Source organism: Sardina pilchardus, chromosome 1, assembly GCF_963854185.1.
Source record: "Sardina pilchardus chromosome 1, fSarPil1.1, whole genome shotgun sequence".
Taxonomy (NCBI): domain Eukaryota; kingdom Metazoa; phylum Chordata; class Actinopteri; order Clupeiformes; family Clupeidae; genus Sardina; species Sardina pilchardus.
Genome location: NC_084994.1, coordinates 45615707 through 45627762, shown reverse-complemented (window position 1 = coordinate 45627762; position 12056 = coordinate 45615707). Strand labels below are relative to the sequence as shown.

The 12056-nt window shown below is 40.1% G+C and overlaps 1 protein-coding gene across 1 annotated transcript; it reads right to left on the bottom strand.

Annotated features, from left to right (window-relative positions):
* Positions 1–1356: 1356 nt before the first annotated feature.
* LOC134079337 (G2/M phase-specific E3 ubiquitin-protein ligase-like) lies at positions 1357–4842 on the bottom strand. The gene is made up of 7 exons (XM_062535515.1): positions 4683–4842; positions 4317–4452; positions 3419–3783; positions 2516–2838; positions 2042–2220; positions 1746–1918; positions 1357–1519 (listed from the first exon to the last, which is right to left on the bottom strand). Exons 2-7 carry the CDS (start codon positions 4437–4439, stop codon positions 1357–1359), a joined length of 1326 nt encoding a protein of 441 aa, XP_062391499.1. The 5' UTR covers positions 4440–4452; positions 4683–4842.
* Between the last annotated feature and the right edge of the window lie 7214 nt (positions 4843–12056).

Genomic DNA, 12056 nt, shown 5'->3' with positions numbered 1-12056 from the left:
TAATGCCTTAATTAAAAAAAATGAGTAAAAATAAAACCGCCAAGGACACCAATTTTCTTTGTGATTGAAGAATGTTTCGTAAATAAATAAATGTTTTCCTTAAATGCTAAGGGAAGGAAGTATTTGACCCCCTATGTAACCCTATGGGAATTTAACACATAGGGTTAACATAGCCAGGCAGATTTTTATTTTTTAAAGGCCAGCTATTTCATGGACCCAGGATATTATGCATCCTGATAAAGTTCCCTTGGCCTTTGGAATTAAAATAGCCCCACATCATCATATACCCTTCACCATAGCTAGAGATTGGCATGGTCCTTTTTCCAATAGGCCTATTAGCCTGTTTGATTTGCATTGAGCTCAATGAGCATCAAACAGGCTAATAGGCCTACTGGAAAAAGCTCCATGCCAATCTCTAGATATGGTGAAGGGTATGTGATGATGTGGGGCTATTTTAATTCCAAAAGCCAAGGGAACTTTATCAGGATGCATAATATCCTGGATCCATGAAATAGCTGGCCTTTAAAAATAAAAAACTGCCTGCCCCTATGTTAACCCTATGTGCTTAATTCCCATAGGGTTACATAGGGGGTCAAATACTTCCTTCCCCCTAGCATTTAGGAAGAACATTTATTTATTTACGATACGTTCTTCAATCACAAAGAAAATTGGTGTCCTTAGCGGTTTTATTTTTACTCATTTTTTGAATTAAGGCAATAAGATCAATTGTCAAATGATGATTTTATATTCCTCTTTTTAGGCAACTTTAGCATGGTATCAAATACATTTTCTCCTCACTGTATGTATTTATTATTTTATTAAAGAGCAATTCATCATTAGATATGGTACAAACACGTGTGTTCTTTTACTCTTGACCAAAACCATGTGTATTTGCAAGAGCAAAGTCCATATTTGCCTCGAATTTCTCATATACGAAGATTAGTGGCAACTTGAGACAATTTATGCAAGTATTTGCCATGGGGAAAAGGCTATCTGGCATCTCATGAAGGAACTCGATCGATGGTTTTGGTGAGAAACCAACTGGTGGGATCTTATCTGCACCCGTTGCAAAGGTCAATATTTCCCCCAGCTTTGAGGGACCCACTAAGAGAAAAAGATAACAAAGTGCAATGAGAATTTAGTCTCGTCATTAGTTAAAGGTGCACTATGCCCCCCCCCCCCCCCCCCCCCCCCACACGATTACAGACAAAAATGAAATCGGGCTTAAAAAGCATGCAAGAACACATAGTCCACCATTCACCACATTTGAAAACAAAAACGTAACTATTGCGTGTTTAGCATATTTACCCTCACTGTTCAGCAGGTAATCATTCCACAGAGGCACAACGCGCTCTTCTAGCAGTCGTTGGTTCCCTCTCCAGACTTCCGGACTTCAAAAAGATTTTCTAATAACTCGGCTGATAAAATGGCTGGCTCAAAGCACATTAAGTGCCTAAAATTGTCTGGGTGCATTCTCAAGGCATCAAGCACGCCAAGGGTTTTCATTCCCTCCTTGAATCTACAAAAATAGACAATATTTATGTATATGTAAGGGATAATGTATTGTCTGTCGGTCATTATAGGAAAATATTTCCCAACAAGATAAACAGAACCGTGGAGGGGTCTTATTCGTCCTGAAGGGAAATATTTCCAATAATGACCGACAGACGATACATTACCCCGCTTATTACACGGCTCATTGCCAAACTGATGAGAGAAAAATTCACACAAACATCTTGACAAACCTTTCAAAGGCTCTGTTGACCCTATGGACCACCTGGAACATTAGTATGTCTTCCAGAAACACATCACGTTCTTCAATGGATTTGAGCTGCCTGAGACACCCAGCATTTGCAAGATAATCTTGCATTGGTTCAATGGCGGTTAACAGATCAGTTAAAGAGGCACATCTGGACACCTACACACATAATAATGATAAATAATTAAAACATAGTATAAACAACTAGCACAAAATCTCGAAATTGACCGCTGCTCAAAAAACGATTTGTCTCGCTTTAAGACCTACTCTAAATTGATTTACCTTCTTAAGTTTTTCATGGAGGTCTGAATCCGTGATATCCTCTAAAACAGGACTGACTTCACCAGGCTCCACCAGAAGGGAGTATAATGTGCCTGAAATGAATCCTGGTGGAGGCCCGCCATGAACTAGACTAACGGCAATAGCCCGGCCAGCAATGAAGTTGTGGTCCTCGCGTAACGCTGAAACACCAATGATTAAAAAGGCAAAACACACATAAGTGAAAAGTACACCATAGAAAACATAACCCAATGTCTTAAAACTTAGTTGATGGTAGAGTTGTTGTATAAAAGCAAAACAACAAGAGTTGGAGTGGAGTTTGTTGCAGATTTCTCCACAGTTGTGGTTACCTGAAGTACTCAGGCTTCAGCTTTGTGCCTGCAGCTGAAACACACCTGTGGGATATCCACTACCAACCCCATAACCAGGGAAGCATAAACATTATAGCACTGTGTATATGCTTAATTCATGACATACCCAAACTGTCCAAGGCAAGGTTGAGTTTTCCATTTCTCCCTTCAAACATGCTCGAGTTTGCCAGAGCTTCCATCAACAGCCTAAGGAACTCTCTTCTGGGACCACCTAAATCCACTGCTTCCTCATTTACTCCCATGTCGTCAGAAAATTTGATGGTCATCTGATACTGAGGGCTATATGAAAGTCTCTTGAATCCCCTAAGTGCACCATCGAGCACACAGGACCTGTTTAAATTGAACCTGCAACTTTTGGTGGTGTCAATTTGAGATTGAAGATCGAGGAGCACTTCCTGTGCAGATTTTGTGTTCTTTTGTTCCAATAGTCTGTTGGGGATAAAAGGACAAAAATAGACATACTGTAGCACTTTATATATGCCACACTTCTACTTATGACTTTCACTTCAATACATTTTACAGACAAATATACTTTTGACTTCACTACATTGGAATGTGACCATGAAGTACTCGTTGCAGTGTTTTCTCAATTATCTGCCTTAACAATGGGATTCTCTTCTGTGATTGGCTGATGGGGCCTCGGATGGCCATCAATTCCGTATAAAATGCTTGCTTTTTACTATAAGGTGGGGATCACACTAGCCAGCGACAAGCGGCAGGTTTCGTATTGTTCTCTATGGTTCGGCAGCGGAATGGTGACAACGCTGGCGTAATGCTAGCGTTGAGCAAACTGTGAGTTGAACTTGGTTCAACTTTGAAGTGCAATGCTCGGCTTGTCACAATCAGTTTTGGAATGTTTAGGTATTTTAACCAATCAGATTCATCTAAGGACGTAGCAACAAAGATTGAACTTAGGAACAAGATAGAATGTTTAGATTTATTATTATGGTCTGAGCGTTGCGTTACGCTTGCTGCTGCCGCTGGCTAATGTGATCCCCGCCTAACTTACTTTTGACTTTCAAGACTTGCAAGAATTCCCTGCTGCAAGTCTTCATCATCAGAAGGGGTCGTAGCACTTGAAGGTAAGATGGCTAAGTATGCCCCATAACTGTCATCATGTGGTGCGTGATTCGGTGGATCAGGTCTTGGAAGTACTGGATCAGGTCTGGGAAGTACTGGATCAGGTCTGGGAAGTACTGGATCAGATCTGAGAAGTGTTGTGGTGTCATCATTTAACACCACAACACTGTCACTTTCGCTGAGAGGTTCCTCTTCAGTCGTAGCATTCCCATCAGCAACTCTGGCTCGGGTTCTCCTGGTCCTTTCACACCTGTTACTGTGTTCTGTAGAACTGCCATCTGAATCTATGTCGACCTAACAAAATAAAACAACATTAAAACAATTCAACAAAAAACAATACACAAACCTTCTATAGCTGTAGCCTATATGATTATTTGTTATTTCATTTCTTATAATTTATTAGTCGGCTGTTCTACGTGACAGAACAACTCTATATCTGTTAGTGATGTCACACATCAAACAATGCTGCAGAAACGCAAAAAAAATGACTTTGATATGAGTAGGCTATCATGTGAGTTCCTGTTAAGGATGACGTGTAGCCTATTGCACGATGGAAATAATTTGAAGGAATCTAGCAGCAGTCTTGTAAATAGTGACCCACAGTCTTTCCTAATCTGAGACTGGCCTGTGACTAGACTGTGACTAGAAACTCAATGAATTGTCTTTAGATGTGAGAGGGTCTGAGACAGTAGTCTTTCAAAAATCTTTTCCAAATCTTCGCAAAGTCTGTCAATGTAAGGTAGGCTTTATGCGCAGGCATTGAACTATTGAAAGTAGGAGGAATGCATGTTTGTATTTAAACAATTAAATACAAATATTAGATTTACCTGAAGGGATCTTGATGGCCTTATATATATGGTCTTTGAGCGACAAACTCTGTGGACCATAAATCCACTCAGCTCCGTACCATGTTGGAGTGATGGAGGCACAAGCTTGTTTCCACACGGCATCAATAATTCAATACTTGTGGACATAAAAAATGGAAAGTAAATTAAATACACTTTAAAACCTTGAGAACACACATTGATGTACCAGTGTGTGTGTGTGTGTGTGTGTGTGTGTGTGTGTGTGTGTCCATGGGGGGGGGGGGGGGGGGGGGGGGGGGTCCCCTAAAATGGATCATTTCGATTCAAAGGCCGATATTCTTATCTTTCCAACTGTTAGGGTTTGTAAATTACATTTTCAAAACCTACCTCACATCCGCTGGAATTTTTTCCACTAGTGCACTTCGGACTTCGCGGATGAGGTCCGCTGCAGTCCACGACTTTTGGATTTCGAATGCATTGATGACGTGCCCAGCCTCATGCAAGCGTCTTTTTGTAACATGCTTCACGACCGTTTCCCATGTAGGAGACTGTAGAAGAACCAAATCCTTGTGAAAAGTAGTATGCTGTGGCCGAGAACTCCTGTAATTCAGTTGGAATATGATAGGAAATAAAATAAAAAAGAAAACCATTAAACATGTTTAAAGGGACCGTATGTAAGAAATGCATTTCAATTAATCATAAAATGGCCCTAAATATGTCACTAGACAATAAAAAATCATGCTCAGTCATTTCAAATATTAACATGGTGGAGCCCCAATGTGTATGTTAGACAAGGTCGAAGTAGCTGCCAGCCACATCTAATCCAAACATAAGGCCAATACTTTTAAGACAAGGCTGTTTTTGGACATGTTGCGGGAGACATAACGGCTCAATCTACACGATTCACGCAAGTCCCCAAGACAGCCGTGAAAAAGGCAGCATCCGCCCGCCAAAAGACGCGCCGTGATATTGGAATATGGGCCAATATGAAAGGATTTACGGTAGTAGGATTATATATGCATTACGCAGAATATCGTACAGCAATAGATAACATACAACCAAGCCCACGATCTTCTAACCAATGTCATTGAATTGGCCTATGATGCTATGACTATTCGGTCTTTAAATCTGAGGGACTGTGAACTGTTCATTGCCTGAAATTCTGCTAGCAGCTAATGCCATCTTGTAGATTAAATGATGAAAATGGTATAGTAAAATGATGACAAACTCCTCAAAACCAGTCGCTATGCTTTCATTTACATATACTGCACCTTTGAACACATTTCCCCCTGTTTTTGTCAGTGTTAACAGTAGCATGACAGACATTCATGGAAGCTCAATCTCGATCTAAAATGGCATGCGGCTAAGCTTTGCTAGTAAGGTAAATTACCTCAGCATTAGCAACATTTCACACACTGTGGAATTCGCTACCATTTAGCTAGGCTAGCTGCTACTAATAACATTTTTTTATATAATAACTCAGAATTCATCAGCATGCTTAGGGTCATGCATCAATTATACTGCAAGTTAGGATAAACTAACTTAAGTATGAACGTTAGGTTGGCAAATAACTTACCTTTTTCTTGGCTTAGCAGCCCAGCCAGAAAAATACTGGCGCGACTGGTAGCTAGGTCGGTTGTTGTCTGATGATCCCACCGTAAAAAGTCGCCTGACTTCGTTGTTTACGTTGTTTACCTGTGTATTTCTGTGTGTGCCATTTAATACGTTAGTCAGTGTCTCTATAGCACTTGACAATTCTCGTCCGTCTGCCATTTGTAGCTATAGCTGCTAGTTGTTATCTTATCTTATGTCTCCACTCTCCAGCATAGGGTCTCCACAACTGACGGCTCGTCTCGCGGATTAAACAATCTTGCGCTGCGGCGGGAAGGCGGGCTAGTTGAAAGCCAATCAGATCGTTTGATAGTGTGCGAGAACGAGTTTGATAGTGTGTGAGAGAGCGAGTTTGATAGTGTGTGCAAGAGACTTTGACAGTGTGTGCGAGAGACTTTGACAGTGTGTGCGAGAGACTTTGACGGTGTGTGCGAGAGAGTTTGATAGTGTGTGTGAGAGAGGGGTTTGATAGTGTGCGAGAGAGGGAGTTTGACAGTGTGTGCGAGAGAGGGTTTGACGGTGTGTGCGAGAGAGTTTGATAGTGTCTGAGAGAGAGTTTGATAGTGTGTGCGAGAGAGTTTGACAGTGTGAGAGAGTGGTTTGACAGTGTGTGAGAGAGGGTTTGACAGTGTGTGAGTGAGAGTTTGATAGCGTGTGAGCGAGAGTTTGATAGTGTGTGAGAGCGAATATCTGATATTTATGGCCTATACGGCCTCTCACAAAGGTCGGCTAGCCTGTTAGCTGCTAGCTTAGAGCTAAACAGTGAAGCCAGAGAGGGTTAAAGCGGAGACTTGTGGAATGTTATCAATAAATTACACATATACACACACACCTACAGTACACACACACAGACATGCACACAGTGTCATACACACTCACACACACCTAAACACACATACAGTACATACATACACATACATACATTCACACACATATACATACATACACACACAGATATACACACCCACACACATGCACACACATATATACACACACACACACACACACACACACCTACAGTACATACACACACACACACACTTACATACACACAGACACATACACAGACACACATACACACAGACATACACACTCACACACACACCTAAACACACATACAGTACATACATACACATACATACATTCACCCACATACATACATACGTACATACATACATACACACACAGACATGCACACACAGATATGCACGACCTCACACATGCACTCACATATACACACACACACACACACTTACAGTATATACACACACATACATACACACAGACACATACATACACAAACATACACACGAACACACACACAAACATACACACTCACACACACACACACATTCATACACACACACACACACACACACACACACACACACACACACACATACACACACACACACACATAAACGCACACAGACACGTAATTGCTGTCAGAATACCCTTATTTTGACAAAAAATCGAATTGATCAACCTATAATTGAGAATACACATATTATCCCACAATTGTGACCGGTAATAAAACAAGCTTTTTCATGTATTTCTCCACACTTTTTTCAAAAAATACTTATTGATTATTTCATAGGGTTGCTAATAGCACATGATTTGCATATTTATATGTCTGGGAAAAATTTGGGCTTAAATGGGTTAAAATAAAAAAAGGCTATCTATAACTGAACAGCTAAACTAAACAAATAAACAAGATTAATGGAAAAATAATGGCGAATAAAATAGTAAATATAAAATCCGAACAAGAACAAGTCTAATGGAGCGGCTAGAGCAGCCAGCGTCCCCGTTGCTAGGTGACAAGAGTAAAATATGAGATATATATTATATTATTATTATATACAGTATGTATTTAGGCTACATGAAAATCCAATAGGTAATAGCAAAATAAAGACAAGTCACACAATCGCCCATATACTGTACAAACCAGTATTTCAGACTTCCGAGGGCAGAAGATTGTTGTCTCCAGCTCTTCCCCTGAGATGAACTCCAGAGGAATGTTCCACTTGGAATCCTCAATCCAGGGGTCATCCAGAAGCCTCACCACATTTTCATGCTGTGATGTGCTGCAATTTTGCAGTGCAATGTCAAAACAGGTATAATTATCTAATCATATTATCTTTCTAGTCTATGTCATAATGATGTCAATGCCTTTATATAAACATTATCCTAAACCACAGTTTCCATTTCAAATTGGCTGGAAGTATTGTCAATTGGTCTGTGAAGATGTCTCAGAACACTAGCCATTAATACTCATTCACACAGTGTCGACATCCACTGACTACCAACCTCCACCCCACCATTCACCATGAACTCCTGCCCTATAACTCACCGATACACTTTGTACTCTCTCATTAGGTCTCTTGCCCTTAGGTCTTGGCCCTTTAACCTCTTAATACAAGCCCATTGGCCCTTATACCACTTCTTGTAGACCTTCCCGAAGTGGCCTTCGGCCAGAGTGCTGGCGTCTTGCTGTGCCATCTGAAGAAATGGGAACATGGAATCACAACAGAATGAAGTAAAAGTAGGTGGACAGAGTGAACAAAATGGGCTCAGCCATACGAGGGAGAATCCTGAACTGGGTTTAACTCAAAGACTGATTCAGAGAAACAATTTGACAAGTCTCCAAACTACTCTGATCTAAATGAAAGGCATGAGCCACTGGAACGTGTGAGATATGGTGAAAGAGTGATACAGTCTCAAGGAATAAAGTCTTTGCTATTTTGAAAAGAAAGATATTTAAATATTCTGAAGAGGAAAAGATGAATAGCACAAAAGCAACAGTAACGACATACAACAGTTCAATGACAACAACAGCATGGTGTTTACACGGGATGCTATGCTTTAACAGGTTGAGTGAAATGACAATTGCTGGTAAAAATATTGCATACCAAAGTGAGACACGAGATCCAGTCACAAAGAAGTACAATCAAGATGCAGAGTATAATTCGGCTGTATACAGGAGAGAGACACAGCATGAAGCACTATGTACTCTAGAATATGTGTCTCTGATTTGACACAGAATTATACAGGCTTTAAGTACCCAACAGCAAAGGATAGATATCATACAGTGGCAAAGGTGGAAACATCCAGTCTACCTTAATCAATGTCTGCTCACTAGCAAAATGTTTTAAAAAAAAGACAAAATGTTAAACCACATATTATATTGGACATAATGCTCTATTCCGCTTTCTCTCAAAATGAAATGCTCACTAAAATGTCAATCAATTTTTGTCAGGATAATATAAGCAGTCAAATGATAGGAACACTTCACATTACGAAACTAGTTCCATTTAGCACTTTGAGATCTCCGATGTAAAGTGCATTATAAACTAGAAAAGCACTCAGAGAGCGCAGCTACCTCCGCCTGCCTTGTTCTTCCTACAGTAGGTTGTCATACATTTGAACCTAAACTATTCAGATCGCCACCACGTGGCCATACCATGCCATTACACCACTAAGCTAAATACCTAAACGCCTCCGGAATCCCGATAGAATTACGGATCACTCCCAAAATGTAATCGTTCCCAGAGGAAAGAAATTCTTAGGTTGAGATCTCTTTTGTTTCTCATTTGTTTCTCCTAGACAATAATGAGATCACAGTGATACAAAAATGAGATTATTGCCTTTGTCTCACGCTTCTCAGGTTTGTCTCGGGAGCCAAAGAGTTATGTTATCTCAGTGTAGACTCCCTTTGATTTATAAATGAGATCTCAATAGGTCTCAAATAATGCTCAGTTTTGTCCATGTTGTATGTCTCATATTTTACTCAGGCTGAGTCACCAGAGAGCTCTCCTTGTAAACTCAAGAAATTCTCATTTAAGTCTCTTTGGTAAATCTCGTTTTAGGCTCAGTGTAGACTCCCTTTAATCTACTAATGAGATCTCAGCTATGTTTTAAATAATGCTCAGTTTTGTCTCATTTATATGTCTCATTCTTTACTCAGGCTGAGGCGCCAGAGAGGTCTCTTTGTAAACTCAAGCAATTCTCATTTATATCTATTTGGTAAATCTCAGATTTGGCTCAGTCAGTTCCATAAAAGATTCTCAACACATTTCTTACCAAAAGATTTTTTTACCAGTGTTATTATACACTCTGTACATGTGTGTGTAGCTGTGCTGTGTGTGTCTATCCACGTGTGTGTGTTCGTGTGTAACTGTGCTGTGTGTGTCTGTCGACATAAGTATGTGTGTGTTTGTGTGCACTTTAAACATGTATTAGGCTACACAGTCCTAGATAGGCTAAATTAGCCAGAATAGATTGTCATGTTAATTAAAGGAGAAATGATCAATAACTGAAATCAAACTAAAAAACAAAATTGTCAGATTAATCTTTTTTTTTTTTAAATCATTGTTTTGTCCAGCCCTCTCATGCTCATCCAAACCTATTTGTTTCAAATTAGAAATTAGTCTCTATAAACACAATACCCAAATACAGACAGGCACACAACTGCAAGCCACACACACACACACAGCACAGCTCAGGGCCAGAGTGGGACACTTCATTTTACTGTGAAATTTCAAGTTTTAGCGGCCCTTGAGGGGCGTGGGTCATTCAAGTACACGACATCACATGCCTACTACTATAAGAGAGATGGGATAGGAGTTTATAGGAATGGCCTCCCCTGAGCTAATAAAAGATTTTTGACAACTTTGGCAGACTATACATCGGGTGGGATGGTAATATTTCATTCATACATTTTAGGAGAAAAAGTATGACTTCAACGCACCAATTCCAATGCCATTTTATTTCTGCACATAGTATAGGCCTATACAGTACCCGAGTAAGGCACAATAGCTGCTAGGCTACCACTGTAAATGTGCACTTTCTGTCCTGTGTCTGCGGGATTTGAACGCTCCTCTCGTTTCTCTTAACAGGGCTATTTGCTCACTGAAACTGAGTGCTAGATATTCCATATGAGGAGGACCCAATACAATGATTTAATGATATTTTATCTTCGAGGGCTTTTGAGATTTGGTGTTATTATCTTACAGTCAAATTGATTATTATTAGCCTACACATCTCCCTTGCACACATTCATGGTCATGGTTGTGGCACTGGAGAAGGGGCCGCTCATTCACTTCCGTAAATTATTGCAAAAATTGACTTAGTTGCGACTTCCGAAAAATTTTTGTGAGTGCTACTTTGTTCATATTTGGGAAACTGCGAGTAAGGGGCCGAGACCGCACAGCCCAGGCTGCAGAGGTGCTGCGAGGGCGCAGCAACAAACAAACACACACACACACACACAAGCAGACACAGACATTTAATACAATAGACATAGAAAGGCACACAGCTACACACCACACACAAACACATGTAGACACACACACACACACACACACACACACACACACATATACACATACAGAGCAGAGACATAGACTCACATAAATTCAATACCCAAACAAATACGGAAGGAGGTTCTTTGATTTGTCTACAATGTCAGGTGTTGTATTTGCTGCACACGACGAACAGTGTAATTAGACTACTACACGTGTAGGCCAATGTATGATTTTGGTGCTTTTGAGTTAATAAATAATATAAGAGTGTCACACAATGGTTAGCAAGGACCTAATGGAAGGTTAGCATGGAAGGTTTTGAATATCCAAACCACACACCTGCAAATATCATATTTTCTTGTTTGGCTACGTTCCGCAAAACTAAGTTTATTAATGAATTAGATCTACATGTCTCTTTATTATTATTTAAGTCCGTTGGAGGTAGTCTTTTTCTAGTTTAACATGTTTGATATTATCGGAAGTCTTTTTAGTCGTGGCTCATGCAAATAGTGACGTGAACATTAAAAATCAATAGTGACCTCTCTCCAACACCAAACAGGAAGGGGCAAAATAGGCGACAGCTGTAGCCTATATGATTATTTGTTATTTCATTTCTTATATACTATTAGTCGGCTATTATTGTGACAGAACAGCCCTATAACTATTAGGGATGTCACACATGAAACAGTGCTGCAGAAACGCGATAGTTTGATATGAGTAGGGTATCGCATGAGTTCCTGTTGATATGTAGTGTGCGATGGAAATAATTTGAATGAATCTAGGCCTAGCAGTCTAGTAAATGTGACCCACAGTCTTTGCAAAATCCTAATCTGAGACTGGCCTAGTCTTT